The sequence below is a fragment of the Otolemur garnettii genome, unplaced genomic scaffold (genome assembly GCF_000181295.1).
Source record: "Otolemur garnettii isolate 467f Iridium unplaced genomic scaffold, OtoGar3 scaffold00058, whole genome shotgun sequence".
Lineage (NCBI taxonomy): Eukaryota > Metazoa > Chordata > Mammalia > Primates > Galagidae > Otolemur > Otolemur garnettii.
Window position 1 is genome coordinate 3,007,410 of NW_003852453.1, and position 17,039 is coordinate 3,024,448.

General features: G+C 45.8%; 1 protein-coding gene across 1 annotated transcript in view; it reads left to right on the top strand.

The window, feature by feature from the left end:
* The first annotated feature begins 326 nt into the window (after positions 1–326).
* The window catches only part of HEATR3 (HEAT repeat containing 3), a 49,080-nt gene continuing 32,367 nt past the window's right edge, over positions 327–17,039 (top strand). The window contains 9 exon segments of the mRNA XM_012806797.2: positions 327–497; positions 655–827; positions 3,114–3,201; positions 4,581–4,693; positions 7,741–7,850; positions 12,054–12,194; positions 12,680–12,957; positions 16,376–16,466; positions 16,574–16,750. Of these exon segments, the coding sequence (XP_012662251.1) occupies positions 360–497; positions 655–827; positions 3,114–3,201; positions 4,581–4,693; positions 7,741–7,850; positions 12,054–12,194; positions 12,680–12,957; positions 16,376–16,466; positions 16,574–16,750 (1,309 nt within the window). The 5' untranslated portion in view covers positions 327–359.

Below are 17,039 nucleotides of genomic sequence, written 5' to 3' on the forward strand. Positions count from 1 at the left end.
ATGGAAGTAAAGGTTTGGCAGTAACTTAAAAGTCACCGGGCCGGCGACTGCACAGTGGCAGCCGCAGTTCCAGCTAGCCTCCTTTTTCCCGGAAGACGCCCCTGACTCCGCCCCTCTGCCAGGGCTGGCCCCGCCCACGCCTCCTTCCACGCCTGCGCACTCCCCGGCGTCTGTCTTTCCTCGTCGCCGGCGCGCCGTGCGCCTGCGCACTGCTTTCCCATGTGTGCTCCGGCCGTCTACCGGCCCGGCTAAGCAGTTGAAAGAAGCCCCCTTGACGATAAGGCTCTGTCACCAACTCAGCAGCTTTCACCGCCTGCTGTTGCCCTCCTCTTTCCTTCTGCCCCACAGCGCACGTCGCCATGGGTAAAAGCCGGACGAAGCGCTTCAAGCGACCTCAGTTCTCCCCTACGGGCGAATGTCAGGTCGAGGCTGCTGCGGCGGAGAATGGAACTGGAGGCGAGGAGGACGACGGGCCGGCGGCGGAGCTGCTTGAAAAGGCGAGGGAGGGGTCCGCTGGGTTTCAGGGAGCGGGCCCGGGGCGGACTGAGGTTGGCGGGTCCCTCCACCCCCGCGGCCGCGGCGCGCCCCCTTGCCCCAGTTTCCCCGGCGCGCGTGCGCAGCCCGCGCCCTCTGACACCTCGCTCTGGTCCGCAGCTCCAGCACCCGAGCGCCGAGGTCCGCGAGTGCGCCTGCGCGGGGCTGGCCCGGCTGGTGCAACAGAGGCCGGTGCTCCCGGACCTGGCGCGCCGCGACGCCGTGCGCCGGCTCGGGCCGCTGCTGCTCGACCCCAGCCTGGCCGTCAGGGAGACCGCAGCCGGCGCCCTGAGGTGAGCCAGGGATTGGGGGGGGGGGCCCAGGGCAGCGCCCACCGCGGCAGTCAGCGCTTTCCGTTTGCCAGGCACTGTCGCGATTTCTCGTCTCCTCATTGTGCTTGTCTGCGGTAGCTGAGAGGACGAATAATCTGCCCTGAGTCCCCCCTTGCAGAGAGGAATCTCCATCGCCGGGCTCCAGAGGACCCCAGCACCCTCGGACCATTCGCATTCCATCTGTCCACCAGGCTGCTTCACCTTTCACTTGCAGCAGCCACCTGCCAAGGCGTTCTGCCCTCACTCCTGGCGCACCCTCTCCAAGAACCCTCCATAGAGTCCCCTAGTTAGAGCGAGCACCTCTTCCATTCCCTGTGCTAGGAAGGCTCTAGGCGCAGGGGATTTAGAGCAAGACCGCCAAGGTCACTGTCTTGGTAGAAGCTGTGCTGATAGAGACAGAAGCTAGTAATAAAAAGGATAAAACATAGTATTAGATGGTGAGAATTGCTATGGTCAAAAAAAAGATGGTGATGATTCGGTGATGGCAAATTTAAATTGGGTGCTGGATAGCTGATGTTTGTGCAAGTTTAAATTGGGTGCTGGATAGCTGATATTTGTGAACCTGAAGGATAAAGCCAACTGGGCATGAGAAAATAGAGGGAAGAGCATTCCCCGCAGAGGAACAGCAACAGTGAGGAAGTGAGGCAGCGCGGCTGGCTGTGGCCAAGGAGGGTAGGAATGGGGACCAAGAGGAGGCGCTCTGGCTGGAGAGGTGGACAAGCTGGAGGACAGTGTAGGACTGAAGGACTTAGCTGAGCAGGACAGTGAAGAGGCTGCTCTGGTGGCTGTGCAGAGACTGGACTGTAGAGGGGGCAAGAGCAGAGGTTAATATTTTTAGTTCTTGTAACTGGTTTATCTAATGTTTAACTCACTGATGTAGTAAATATATATGGAGTGCCTACTGTGTGGCAGGCACCGGGCTAGGCTGTGGGCAGGGGATAGTGAGCAAGACAGAATTTCTGTCCTTAATGAATCTTAGAGTCTATGTAGAGACATAAGCATTAACCAAATAATCACTTAAGTGTATAGTTACAATCAGTGGTGGTTACAGAGGATACCAGGAAAGGTTATAAATGGGTATTCAAGGAAGGAAACCCTGAGTGAGTGGTGTTTGAAGTGACATCTTAAGGCCGGTTGCCGTGGCTCACGCCTGCAATCTTAGCACTCTGGGAGGCTGAGGCAGGCGGATCACCTGAACTCAGAAGTAAGAGTGAAACCTGTCTCTAAAAATAGATGGGTGTTGTGGTGGGCACCTGTAGTCCCAGCTGCTTGGGAGCCTGAGGCAGGAGGATCACTTGAGCCCAAGAGTTAGGGGTTACCGTGAACTATGAGGCCAGGGCACTCTACCACGGGCGGCAAAGTAAGACTCTGTCTCAAAAAAAAAAAAGTGGGATCTTAGGTTTGAATGGGAATTATCTTGGTGGAAGAGGGGTAGACAGCCATCTGCTGAGGAGGAAACACTATGTAGAGAGTTCTACCCTTCCCCCAAAACATACACAGATAGGAAGGTTGGGGGGGCATCTTCTCACTTCTCTCCTGTATGTTTAGAGCCCAGCACAGTGCTTTGTATTCAAGGCAAATAATGTCTTTTCAAAAAAAGCAAAGTTAGTGGTCACGCCTGTATTCTAGCACTTGGGAGGCTGAGGTGGGTGGATTGCCTGAACTCATAGGTTCAAGACTAGCCTGAGCCAGAGAGAGACCTAGTCTCCAAAAATAGGCAAGTGCTGTGGTGGGCGCCTGTAGTCCCAGCTGCTTGGGAGGCTGAGACGAAAGAATTGCTTAAGCCCAGGAGTTTGAGGTTGCTGTGGGCTATGATGCCACGGCACTCTACAACAGTGAGAAAGTGAGACTCTGAAAAAAAGAAAAGTAAATTTAGTTAGGGGGTTATTCTCAGTAGTCTCACCTTGCTGCCTTTGCCATCTTGATTCCAAGAAAAGGTCCTTTCATACTGTACGTGATGTGATTTATTCATATTAAAAGGGGAACGCCTTCTCCCTTTGGGTCCATGCACCTGTACTGACTGTCTCAGACCTCAGAACTACCTTGTTACCTGATGGTCATCTTAACACCTTGTAGAACAAGGAACAGAACAGGTAGCAACCTTGTGGTCATCTTCTCCAGGATATGACAGAAATAAGAAACGATTTCCTCTGGGAAGCCTTAAGCATGGTTAAATAGAAAAAAATTTGAGAATTTAATAGTGCTTTGTGAGATTTAAGTAAAATGTGTTTTAATCTTCTTGTGTAGAAATCTCAGTGCTTGTGGAGGCTTTGAAGTTTGTGATGACATGGTGGCTAAGGACATCATGACCCCGCTGGTCGCACTGCTGAAAGAGGTATGCGGTTTCGCAGTTTCCTAAGAGCAGCTCCAAGCCTAGCTTTTAGAATGCTTTTTTTAGTGCCTTAGTGTTAGTTACTTTGTCTTCTCTTGAAACATTCCCTGAGAATTTCTTTTTCTGGAAACACTGATTTCTCATTTAGTATCCACTAATCTCTATTTTGTATCCACAACCTTTATTTATATGATAATTAATTGGAAAAGAACTTTCCTAAGAACTATACAGACTCCTTTAGATTTTAAGCTTCTTACAGTGAAAATAGTTAGTACACACTGATTGCTTATTTACGTGTCAGGTACTGTTTTTAAGCTTTGTATATCTAATTTGATACAGTATTCCGTGAGGCCATTTCAAAAATGATGGAGCTGGGACACAGACATAAGAAACTTGTTATGAAGACTGCATTAAGTTCTCATACTTAATATGTCAGTCTTACTGCGTGATTGACTGCAGGGTTTATGGAGCTCTCCGATGTGTTTCTGGTCCACTCTTCTGTACTGATGGGTACTTGTCACTTAGAACTATAAAGGATAGCCAGTTTTGATGGAAGGGATCAGTCCTATTCCCTTGAGAGCAGTGGTTCTCAACTGGGTGTGAGTTTGCCCCACAGAGGATGTTTGGCAGTATCTGGAGACATCTTTGGTTGTTGCAGAGCGTGGGGAGGTTGAGGGTTGCCACTGGCATCCAGTGGGTAGAAGCGAAGGATGCTGCCTGGCTGCTTGCTTAGATATCCCACAGTGCACATACAAAGAATTATCTGGTCCACAGTTCACTAGTGCCTAGATTGAGGAGCCCTGCCTTCGAGGGTGCCCTGGCCTGTGCTAGAGGAGCTTCAGAGTACCACCTTTGGAGCCAGAATGCCTGGATCTGAATCCCTGCTTCACCACATACTAAGCTGTACGTTCAGCAGCTTCCCTGTGCCTCAGTTTTCAATTTGTAGCTGCACATTGGGGATAAGCGTCATGTACCTCGTCTGTTTGTTGTGGAGATTAAATGAGTTGGTACCATACGTGAAGTGCTGAGAACAGTGCCTTAGGGGCGCTTCTAGATGTTAGCTTTTATTTTATGTTATCTTTCTTTGCCTTTTTTACTGTCTTTTATTACATTAGGTAAGATAATTTGTATTGATTTTGTATGTTGATTTAAAATGTGAAATGCTTCATATCCAGTTTTCTCAACAACTTGAGGACCGTTCATGTCTGTATTTCTTGCCAGTAGGAAAGCAGGGTGTGGGAATTGTACTGCTTATGAGAATTTGATTGGTTTGTTAGCCAGTATAATTTCTGATGTTTAGTTTTTGTGATTTGTCACTGTCATTATCATTTTGTTCAGTCATTCTTTTGAGCCAGGGTGCTAATTGTGATATTTGGTTACAGTGTGGTGCTGGACTGGATTCAAGTGGGATGTCTCCACAGGGCAAAAAAGATCAGAACAGAAGTTGTATTGAGAACATAGCCAACGAGGCTGTGAACGTGCTATGGAATATATGGTAAGATGCTTTCCAGACTCTGCCTCCCTCTACAGCACTGCTCGGGCTGCTGCTCCTTCTGTTAGACTGTGTGGGAATCTCTGTTCCCCCAGGTAGGCCTGTGAATCCGTGACGTTAATACTTGGTAGAAGGTAGTAGGCGGTGACCTAAGATCAACCCTCATTCCTGGTCCTCATAAGATTTTTACATCTTTTGGTTTTTTTGGTTTACATCTCATCTCTCCAGTCACTGCTGCTAACAAAAATAAGAGGAATCATGAGCGTTAGTACCTTATCCCCCAGCTAGCTGCTTGCCCTAAGCGGCATTTGTCTTTCAACCAAGTTAGGCCCTGATTTAGGAGCTGCTTTGTTGTGGCTCCTGGAATGAGAAGGGAACACAGAGATGTCTTTAAGCAGCCGAGCACTGCGTTTCTGCTCTTCCTTGGCAGTTGTCATTTGCGTGGAGGAAGGCCCCTCTCCCCGCGTCTGACTGTAGCAGTGGTGGGGCAGGGTTGACTTATTGCTGGGAAGGAAAATGTCTAGAAACACAACCTGGATTTACTTTTTTCTGCCACATTTTCTGCCCCCCATTTCTAGCACTATTCTGTCAGAGCTCCTTATTTTCCGTCATCAGTGATTATAATAGCTGACCCAAAGCACAGGTGTTTCTTAGACTATAAGATCAAGCTGTGGCCGGGCATAGTGGCTCATACCTGTGTGGTCCTAGCACTCCAGGAGGCCAAGGCAGGTAGACTGCTTGAGCTCAGGAGTTTGACACCAGTTTGAGCCAAAGTGAGACCCCATCTCTAAAAAATAATAATAATAATAGCTGGATGTTGTGGCAGGTGCCTATAATCCCAGCTACTCAGGAGGCTGAGGCAAGAGAATCACTTGAGCCCAAGAGTCTGAAATTGCTGTGTCCTATGATGCCACACCATGGCACTCTGTCAAGAATGACAAAGTGAGACTCTGTCTCAAAAAAAAAAAAAAAATAGGGGCAGCACCTGTGGCTCAAAGGAGTAGGGCGCCAGCGCCATATGCTGGAGGTAGTGGGTTCAAAGGTTCAAACCTAGCCCCCGCCAAAAAAAAAAAAAAAAAAAAAAAAGAAAAAGTTGGATCAAGAATAGCTGCCCAAGGGTGGGCCTGTGGCCAAAGGAGTAAAGCACCGGCCCCATATGCTAGAAGTGGTGGGTTCAAACCCAGACCCAGGCCAAAAACTACCAAAAAAAAAGAATAGCTGCCCACAAAGCACTTTGAACTTCCCTGTGATTGCACTTTAAACCAGAAACAGTGGAGAGATCAGATTTAAGGAAACGGCCCTTTACAAACTGTGCATCACATCATTAACTTATGTAAAGTGTTGAATTTGGAAATTTTTGAAAAATCTTATTTCTCAGGCCGGGCACTCTGCCTCAGGCCCCTAATCCTAGCACTCTGAGAGACTGAGACAGGAGAATTTCTTCAGCTCAGGAGTTCAAGACCAGCCTGAGCAAGAGTGAGACCCCATCTTTAATAAAGTAGAAAAACTAGCCAGGCATTGCAGCAGGTGCCTGTAGTCCCAGCTACTCAGGTGGCTGAGGCAAGAGAATTGCTTCAGCCCACAAGTTTGAGGTTGCTGTGAACTATGATGCCATGGCACTCTACTCAGGACAACAAAGTGAGTTTTGTTTTGTTTTTTAATCTTTTTCAAGGTGGTGCCTGTGGCTCAGTGAGTGAGGTGCCAGCCCCATATGTCAGAGGTGGCGGGTTCAAACCCAGCCCTGGCCAAAAACTGGAAAAAAAAAAAAAAACCATTTTGTGGGCGGCGCCTGTGGCTCAGTGAGTAGGGCGCTGGCCCCATATACTGAGGTTGGCAGGTTCAAAACCAGCCCTGGCCAGCCTGCAGCAAAGAAATACCTGGGCATTGTGGTGGGCACCTGTGGTCCCAGCTACTTGGAAGGCTGAGTCAAGAGAATCGCCTAAGCCCAGGAGTTGGAGGTTGCTGTGACCTGTGACGCCACAGCACTCTACCAAGTGACAAAGTGAGGCTCTGTCTCTAAAAAAAAAAAGAAAAGAAAACTACAAACTTTTTCCTCTGAAAAGAGTCTAAATAGATCTCAAAGTGGTTTCTTTTTTCTGAATGCCTGTGTCATTTGTGGTTATCTTGGTCATTTATAGTATAAGCTCTTAATATTTTTGTTTCATAGTTTACATTTTAAATTATCTTTACACATGTATATCTTATCGTCCTCACGGTACTAGGGGATCCTTCAATACTGCAATAACTAGATATATAAATAGATTGCAGACAGAAAATATTTTTCCTTACATAATAGATTAAATTTAAATCATTAGCCAGCTCTCTTAGTAGTATTCATGTGTATATGTTATATAGAGCTTTCTCTGGAAACCTGGATAAGATTATTATAATTAGCTTTATTTATACTGTATTTAGTGTATACGCTTTTACTTATAATGTTGATAGCTTTCTGAATCTTCATAATTATAGTAATTTGTCTGTTGCAGATTGCAAATTTTGCTTGATGAGATCATAATCAAGGTCTAAAAGGAATGAATAAAATATGATTTTCTTTTCTTTTAAATTTGTGATTTTTGTGTGATAAATATAAAGGCCTTTTATTCTCAATTTTATTATTATTCTTTCCTAAGAAAGAACCATAGGCTGGACCCACGGATCCTAGGTACTGAGCCCAGCTCTGTCACTGACAGAATGTGTGATCTTCATATAGGTCACCTCACTGTGTGGGGCCTGCTGCTTCTCATCTGTAAATCGGGAGTTGAATTGAATGATTTGTAAGGTCTCTTCCAGCTCTAACCTTCTTTAATGAAAACTGGTAAAGAGATTGGCCAGCAGGTCCCACCGTGATGGAAATAAAATACAGCCAGCCAGTTCTTCTCACCTGCAGTGAATATGAATGGACATTAGTTTCTTCATCTATAAGAATGATGTGTGTTTGACTCCAACTCTCTGGTTAATCAAGCCTAATTTGTTTTTAAATGGATTTTTATGGTTGATTTCTTAATGTTAAAATGTGAATAGTAAAACTTCTTTTTCCCCCTTCAATTTAGTGAATGCAGTAGTAGAGCAGTGTCTATATTCAACAAAGAAGGGTGTTTGGAGATGGTATTAAAGTATTTAAGTAGGTTTTCCACCAATGTTGACCTGGCTATTTCAGTAGGTAAGTGAAGACAAGGTGATGGCTTATTAAGTGTGTGTAGCCTTATTCAAAAATCTTTATTCAGACATAGCATGCTTATTCTACAGGAGTTATTTTCTTTTCTTGTTGTATATAAATGTGTAGCAGAAGAGTTCTGTTTGTTCTGAAATCTTTTCAAGTCTCTGATTAATACTTTATACAGTTTTCCTGCTTTTCACTCTGAAAGAGTGAAAGGTAATTATGTGAGCATACTTGGTTTCTAGTCTGTTACCGTTCTTAGAAGCCTTTATTAAGCAAGTTTTCATCTCCATCCCCACTAACGAACAGTAGCCTATCCCTGCCAGACCTGTATACGGAAGTGAATTGGAATCTGTACTTGGGCTTTTGTCTCATAACTTCCATTAAAGTTTATGGAAGCAGCAACTGGTAGCCTGCATTTTGGTTTTTTGTTTGTTTGTTTGTTTTTTGAAAGAAAGAGAGGGAAAGAAGTGACTGAAATTTCACTTAGGCCCTTGTCCCTTCATGAGACGGGGGCCAGGGGAGGCAAAATCTAGCAGCGTCAACAGCCTGGGCTCCCTGCCCTCTCTTTATTGGCTTATTGAGTTATTGGGGACGCTGAGCTCATCAGGGAGAGGAGGCAGAAACCAGAGGGGGGGCAGCTCAACAGAATTCTGGAAGAGAGTGGAGAAATAACTGATGAAAAGCATTTCTTTTCTACCCTTCATCATGGCAGGCATCCAGCTGTGCTTTCATTTAACTGTGCCTCTCTCCTAGTAAGAAAGAAACATATTCCCCTTAATGCCGTTTCTCTGGGGTCTGATGGGTACTTTTAGAAACAAAGAAGAGGGAATAAATACTGTTGGGAAAATCTTAAAAATCAGTTTCTCAAAATGGAATCTTGATGAGGGATAGAGGGTTATAAATGGGGATTTTATAAGCAGTTCAGCTGTTTTTAGGAAATTAGTAGGTAACTTTTAATCTCAGGACAGTTTTTATTACAATAAGATAATTTTAGGCAAGTTGATTCATACCTTTTAAAAGAAAATGTTTGCTTCTATTTTTGTGCCTTTGTTCCTATAGATTTAGGGGATTTTTTTTTTAGTTTCCCCCCATGAATTTTTTGAAATGGATCAGAATAAAGTCATTTTTCACTGTATAATGATGTGTTCTTTCTGCATTTAGTTTTGTGATATTTTAAACACGTTACTGTTGTTTCAAAACTCAAGCAAGGTTTATAGACAGTAAATGGAACTTGGCTGGCCCAGTGGCTCACACCTGTAATCACACCCCTTCAGGAGGCCAAAACAGGAGGATTGCTTGAGGTCAGGAGTTCAAGACTAGCCTGGGCAACATGATGAGACCCCGTCTCTACAAAATCTTTTTTTAATTCTCAAAAAGTAAAGCAAACTGGCTCAGTGACTACAGCTCAGCAGTTAGGTCACCAGCCACATACACTGAGGCTGGCGGGTTCAAATCCAGCTCAGGCCTGCCAAACAACAATGACAATTACAACAAGAAAAAAGGCCGGGTGTTGTGGCAGGGGCCTGTAGTCCCAGCCACTTGGGAGGCTAAGGCAAGAAAATCACTTAAGCCCAAGAGTTTGAAGTTGCTGTGAGCTGCAACGCCACAGCACTCTACTGAGGGTGAGACAGTGAAACTCTGTCTCAGAAAAAAAAAAAGTAAAGTGAACTTGCAAGATTCCAGCCCATGTGTTAATGTAACTTTCCTTGAGCTTGCATTGTCTTTATGGTACAGCTTATCCTGGGTTTTTTGCTACAGTAAATTTAATTAATTATATCTTAATTTTAAAAATTACATTTAGGTGTTTGTACATGTACATATATGCATATGCAGTAGAACCTTAATAGTGTGCCACCTCCTTCCATCGACCACCTTCTTAAGTTGACCTAATTTTCTTTTTTCTTTTTTTGAGACAGAGGCTCAGGCTGTCTCCCTGGGTAGAGTGCTATGGCATCAGCTCACAGCAACCTCTAACTCCTGGGTTCAAGCAATTCTCTTGCCTCAGTCTCCCAAGTAGCTGGGACTACTTGGACAGGTGCCCACCACAACACCTGGCTATTTTTTGGTTGTAGTTGTCATTGCTTGTAGCTGGCCCAGGCTGAATTCCAGTGTATGTGGTTGGCACAGCTCCAGTGTATGTGGTTGGCACCTTAGCCGCTGAGCTACAGGTGCTGAGCCCAGTTGACTAGTTTCCATAGACCAGACATGACTTCCATGTTCACCACCTCCATATGTTGACCAGCTTGTTACAGTCCCTTGGCTGGTCCATTTACAGAGGTTCTACTGAAAATAAATTTTTATACAATGTGATTTGGAACCAGCTGGATCACAGCGATGGCAGCATTGGGTTATTTGTACTGTTTCTGCCTCCTTTTTTCTTTTAGAGGCAGGTTTCACTCTGTAGTCTTGTATTGGAGTGCGATCATAGCCCACTGTAACTTCTGGGTTCAAGAGATTCTCCAGCATGAGCCTCCTGAGTAGCTGGGACTACAGCCACATACCACCTTGCCCAACTAATTTTTAAATTTTTGTTTTATAGAGAAGGGATCTTACTCTATTGCCCAGGGTGGTCTTGAACTCCTGGCCTGAAGTGATCATCTTTCCTCAGCCTCTCAAAGTGCTAGGATTACAGGCAGGAGCCTCCATGTCTGGGCTCTGTTCCTTAATTTAATCACATTTTTATGTAAAATGACTTTTATTTCTTTTTTTTTAGACACAGAGTCTCACTATGTCACCCTCAGTAGAATGCTATGGCATCACAGCTAACAGCAACCTCCAACTCTTGGGCTTAAGCAGTGATTCTCTTGCTTCAGCCTCCCAAGTAGCTAGGACTATAGACTCCTGCCACAATGCCCGGCTATTTTTTGTTGTTGTTGCAGTTGTCATTGTTGTTTAGCTGGCTCGGGCTATGTTCAAACCCTCCAGCCTTGGTTGCACATGGCTGGCACCATAACCACTGTGTGATGGGCACCAAGCCAACTTTTATTTCTTTTTTTTTAATGGTGTGTAATTTACTTTATTCATTTATTTATTTATTTATTTTTATTTTATTAAGTCAGATACACATAGATCATGAATACATTCATCCAACTTTTATTTCTTTTTTTTTTTTAGACAGAGCCTCAAGCTGTCCCCCTGGGTAGAGTGCCGTGGCATTACAGCTCACAGCAACCTCCAACTCCTGGGCTCAAGCGAGTCTCCTGCCCCTGCCTCCCAAGTAGCTGGGACCACAGGCGCCCGCCACAACGCCCGGCCATCTTTTGGTTGCAGCCATCATTGTTGTTTGGCGGGTCCGGGCTGGGGATTCGAACCCGCCACCTTAGGTGTACATGGCTGGCGCCCTAGCCGGTTGAGCCATAGGCGCCGAGCCCCAACTTTTATTTCTTAAAGAACTATTGCTTTAGCAGAAATAACCCTAAATTTTACAGTCTTGATGAACTTAAAGGAAGCCTGAGTTCTCCAAAACGTAGGACTTGTGTCCCAAGTGTGGTCCATGGCTATATGCTCCTAGTCTGTGATAAGCACATAAACTGAGGATAAGCTTAATATATGTTTATGGTAATTTGACATTGCCATGACATTTAAGAGCCTTTTAAATTGTATTTTATCAGAGTGTAGTTTTTCAAAGGATTAGAAACTTTATCTTTTTTTTTTTTGCAGTTTTTGTCCAAGGCAGGATTTGAACCCGCCACCTCTGGTATATGGGGCTGGTGCCACAGGTGCCACCCTATTTTTTTTTTTTTCTTTTTTGAGACAGAGTCTCACTCTGTCACCTTGGGAACAGTGCTGTGGCATCAGCCTGGTTCACAGCAACCTCAAATTGTTGGGGTCAAGATGTAGGCACCTACCATGATGGCTGATGGCTGTAATCTCAGCACTGGGAGGCCCAAGCAGGAGGATAGCGTAAGCTCAGGAGTTTGAGGTTGCTGTGAGGTAGACTGATGCCATGGCTCTCTAACCTGGGCAACAGAGTGCAATTTTGTCTCAAAATAAAAAAGAAAAAGATCTTTTATAGAACTGATACTTGGGGAAACCTCATTTTAAAAAATCATTTTGTGAGGTAAAACGTATATATTCCACAAAAGCTGCACGTGTCTAAAGAAGTGGTAAAAGTGCATATTTCTGATGAGTTGTAGGGTGTAAATTACACTCAGCAGAACTTACTTGTTTCTAAATATTTCTGTGTATTTTCTTGTGTTGTAGCACAGTGTTTGCAGACAGTGACTGAAGAGAACCCAGAGCTGCTGGCGTCTTTCAGTCCCGCAGCCCTGGGTGTGCTGGAGTCGGCCATGCTCTCTCCTGTCAGCTCCATGGAGCACCTTCTGTTGAAAACATTGGTGGCAGGTAAAGTTCAGCCTTGTGAGATCGCGTCCCTTTTTTTTTTTTGAGACAGACTCTCACTCTATCACCCTGGATAGAGTGCTGGGGCATCGTAGCTCTCAGCAACCTCAAACTCTAGGGTCCATTCTGCTGCCTCAGCCTCCCAAGTAGCTGGGACTACAGGCATCTACCACAGCACCTGGTTATTTTTAGAGCCAGGGTCTCATTCTTGCTCAGGCTGGTCTCAAGAACTCGTGAGCACAGGTGATCCACCCACCTTGGCCTGCCAGAGTGCTAGGATTACAGCCAAGAAGGGGAGATGATTGGGAAGGGTTGTCACAAAGGATGCTGCCTCTGTGTAATACTTTGTGATATTCACTAAAAACTGAACAAAGGCAGTGCAGTTGAGATTTTTTGAAATTACACCTGAGTTAAAAGCTCCAGTCTTGTGGAAATTAAACTTTAGGATTTCATAGGCAGTTCTTAACCTTATGTTTATTTTTTCTCAGGCACAATTTGGAATCTAAAGGATGTTATTCCATGTAAGAGTCAGGCCGAAATCATAAATGCCATACTAAAGATCTTCTCTGAAGTTTTGGAAGTGGATTCTGGTCAAACGGTTATTCAAATGAAGGAGGCTGAAACTCAAAGGTTAAAAACTCTCACAGAGACTGAGGAAATAATAGAGAATGGTAATGATGATGGTTTGATTGAAGATGATGAGATGGAAGAAATTCCTCATAAAAGAAAAGTCAGAAGGAAAACTTTCGTTTCGGATTTACTTCCAGTAAGTCAAACTGATGCTCTTAAATGTGGAATAATGCGACTCTTTTCTTTCAGCAGGTATCCTTAGCTTTAGAGAAAAAAGTAACAGGCCGGGTGCAGTGGCCTACCCCTGTGATCATAGCACTCTGAGAGTCCAGAGCCTGGGGCGGGTAGATCACCTGAGCAGGAATTTGAGACCATCCTGAGCAAGAGCAAGACCTCATCTCTACTAAGAATAGAAAAATTAGCTGGGCATGGTGGTGTGTGCCTGTAAGTCCCAGCTACTCAGGAAGCTGAGGCAAGAGGATCACTTGAGCCTAGGAGTTGGAGGTCGCTGTGAACTATGATGACCCCACTGTAGGCCGTAGGCTCCATCTAAGAAAAAGGAAAGAAAAGAAAAATCTTGTGGCAAAATAATCTGAGAAGTGAATTTCAGTAAAGATGAGTCATATTTCCCCATAGACTCATAACATCAGAAATCTATTGCCAATGGGGGAAAAATCTCTTACCTGAGATAACTTTTAAATACAGGAAAAAGTTTCAAAGATGGGATAAACTTATCCTTTTAGAACACTAGCAGTGTGTGATCAGCTCCCTCCTGCGTGTCTCCTGCTCCTGTTACGTGCCATCTCCAGACTGTGTCACACTAGTGCTCCAGTGTTCTCTTGCGTTCTTATTTCTTTTACTTTAGTGTTTCCATACATCGAGGTGGCAAGCCAAACTTTCATTTATCTACTGAGCAGAAGAGGCTGGGTGATTGTGAGTTAAATGATGTTTTGTAGTTTTCACATAATTCGGTGATTATGGCATATTTGTGCTGGTGGTGTGATGCGGGGGTGAGAGTGAGAACTCTGGGGTATAGGAATCATTTTGGCTGAGACAGTCAGCAGAGATGGAGCCGTACTTTGGAAGAACATTTCCCCTAAGGAGGAGAGCAAAGTAATAAACAGAAAGACAGGGCTGACAGTGATTTAGGCTCTGTTCACACAGTGCACGTTTCCGGTTCTCCTTGTGTGTGCCGAGCAGTGTGCTTGATGCTGGTGATAGAAAGATGGTCAGGATGTGGTTCTGGCCTTCAGGAATCCCTGCGTTGCGAAGACAGATATGTAGGTGACTGTGGAAAGTTGTGAGGCAGACGGTGGTGTGGTCCATTGCCTCACCTCCCGGAGACGCAGCTGGCGTCGTCTTTTCTGACTCACCCCTGCACCTTTCAGCCTCCTGGGCTCATCAGTTGCTGAGAGGGCTTCGTTGGTTTCTGTCCACATGGATTTTACATTTCTTTTTTTTTTTTGAGACAGAGCCTCAAGCTGTCCCCCTGGGCAGAGTGCCATGGCATTACAGCTCACAGCAACCTCCAACTCCTGGGCTCAAGCGAGTCTCCTGCCTCTGCCTCCCAAGTAGCTGGGACCACAGGCGCCCGCCACAACGCCCGGCTATTTTTTGGTTGCAGCCGTCCTTGTTGTTTGGCGGGTCCCGGCTGGGGATTCGAACCCGCCACCTTAGGTGTACGTGGCTGGCGCCTTGGCCGGTTGAGCTATAGGGGCGGAGCCGATTTTACATTTCTTGATTTTGGGTGTCTCAGCTTTTCGTGATGACCCACTTACATAACGCCATGGTCATCCAGCCTGTGCTAAGTACAGGCCCAGGGCTGTGCAGACTGCTGGGGGGGGGGTAGTTTCTGTAGACCAGATGCATGGAACTCAGCCCTGGTGGGGGGACAAAGGTGGAGGCTTTTGGAAGGAAGACGTGTAGAATACTGGAGCTGTCTTAAAGGATGAGGCAAGCAAATGCAGGTTAGTGGTGTTCAGAGAAATCACTCAGGCGGCTGGATGGAGGGTGAACCTAAGGGGCCTGGCCGCAGGGAGGCCAGTCAGGAAGCTGCTGAAAGAAGGTGATCAAGTCTGAGCTGGGGAATGCGATTCATGTCCTCATGCTTTCTTGCGTTTGTGAAGTCTCAGGAAGTATTGTCAGTGCTTTAAAAAATTGATAATGTAGGCTGTGCACCCCATTGCTCAGTGAGTGGGGCACCAGCCACATACACCAAAGGTGGCAGGTTTGAGCCCAACCTGGGCCAGCTAAGTGGATAAGAACCCAGCACATTTCTTATCTAGCTTTACATCTTCTCCAATAAGTGTTTTAGTTGAACTGTCACACACAAAGCAAACAAATGATTTTAAATTCTTGCTAGTAATAAATGAAATAGAAATTTAGGAGCGGTGCCTGTGGCTCAAAGGAGTAGGGCGCCGGCTCCCTATGCTGGAGGTGGTAGGTTCAAACGCAGCCCTGGCCAAAAACCGAAAAAAAAAAAAAAAAAAAAAAGGAAATTTAGGGATTAAATTAAATTAGCAGTTTTCATTCGCGCTCTCTTCTTTTTTAGAGACAAAGTCTCACTGTCTCACCCTTGGTAGAGTACTATGGTGTCACAGCTCACAGCAACCTCCAGCTGTTGGGCTTAGACGATTCTCTTCCCTCAGCCTCCGGAGTAACTGAGACTACAGGTGCCTGCCACAACTCCCAGTTATTTTTTGTTGCAGTTTGGCAAGCCAAGAAATGTTAATTGGTGAAGTTCATAGTATGTATTTTCAGAGGAAAAAGTCTCCTAATTTCTTCATCCTCAACAAAGTGCTTTATTCTAGTCTTCAAAGAAAGCCAGGAAGCAAACCTGTCCGTTCCTCAGCAGGCTCTCTTGGTTATATAAGGACGTGTTAGCAGGGTTTGTTAATACAGCCATTCCAAGAAGGCCTCTGAGTCTCAGCAGGCTCAGTGTGTGTAAGTGTCTGGTGTCTGAAACGAACTCTTATTTTAATCTTAACATGCTCGGCCCCTCAATACTTTCCGTTAAGTTTTAGGGTGAATTCAGTTCAGAATTCCTGAATATGTACCTGTTTTCTTCAGCTTACTAAGCAACACTTGGAGAATAACCGTGCAGGTGGATGGAAGCTCAGTGGAGGGTGGCCTGCTGCCCTGTGCCTGGAGGACTCAGTGCTCATTTGTCCTCCTGGCTCCATCCGGCTTTTCTTCTGCCTGCCTCACTCCCCATGGGCTCTATTCCAAGTGTAAAAATCTTTTTTTTTTTTTTTGAGACAGAGCCTCAAGCTATCCCCCTGGGTAGAGAGAGTGCCATGGCATTACAGCTCACAGCAACCTCCAACTCCTAGGCTCAAGCGAGTCTCCTGCCTCCGCCTCCCAAGTAGCTGGGACCACAGGCGCCCACCACAACGCCCGGCTATTTTTTGGTTGCAGCCATCATTGTTGTTTGGCGGGTCTGGGCTGGGGATTCGAACCCGCCACCTTAGGTGTACGTGGCTGGCGCCTTAGCCCGTTGAGCTATAGGCGCTGAGCCCCAAGTGTAAAAATCTTGTTACAGGTATTAACTAAGGAAATTCACATAAAAATATTTTTCTAAACATTGAGAATTGTTTGTTTGCCTTTCTTTTAAGCCCACTGACAAGGAACTGAGAGAGACGGTAGCCCTGCTGGCGGCTCAGCAGACCGCGCTGGAAGTCATCGTGAACATGTGCTGCAGCGAAGGTCTGTCCCCAGCTCACAGCCAGAAGTTTGTCCCCTGGGCTCAAAGGGGAGCACCCCTGGAGGGTTTCCTACACATTCCAGTTCTGTGTGGTGTCCACTTTTCCCAGATCCCTCCGATGACGAGTGGGAAGAGCTTTCTAGCAGCGATGAGAGCGATACGTTCATGGAGAATTCCCTCAGTGAGTGTGATGGGCAGCTGCTCTCTCCCCTCTGCCTCTCCCACGAGATCCACACGGCTCTCACCAGCTACCTCATCCCAAAGAAGGTACTTTGTTCTCATTCTAGTCATGTCATGGAGCCTGGGAAATGCTTAAGCAAGCTGTTCGTTCTGTGTGTAAACCTAGAAGTAACTCACCCTTCTAGGTTGTAGATGATGGTGAGATCTGAGACACAAAACCAAACTAACTATACCTGAAGTAGGCTAAAAGGTTGTTCTGTCCTTACCAGCCCTGACCATTTCACTTAGAAGTAGTATGTTGGGGCTTGGCATTCGTAGCATGGTGGTTATGGCACCAGCTGAGGCTGGCACGTTCAAACCTGGCCTGGGCTAGCTAAACAACAATGACAACTGCA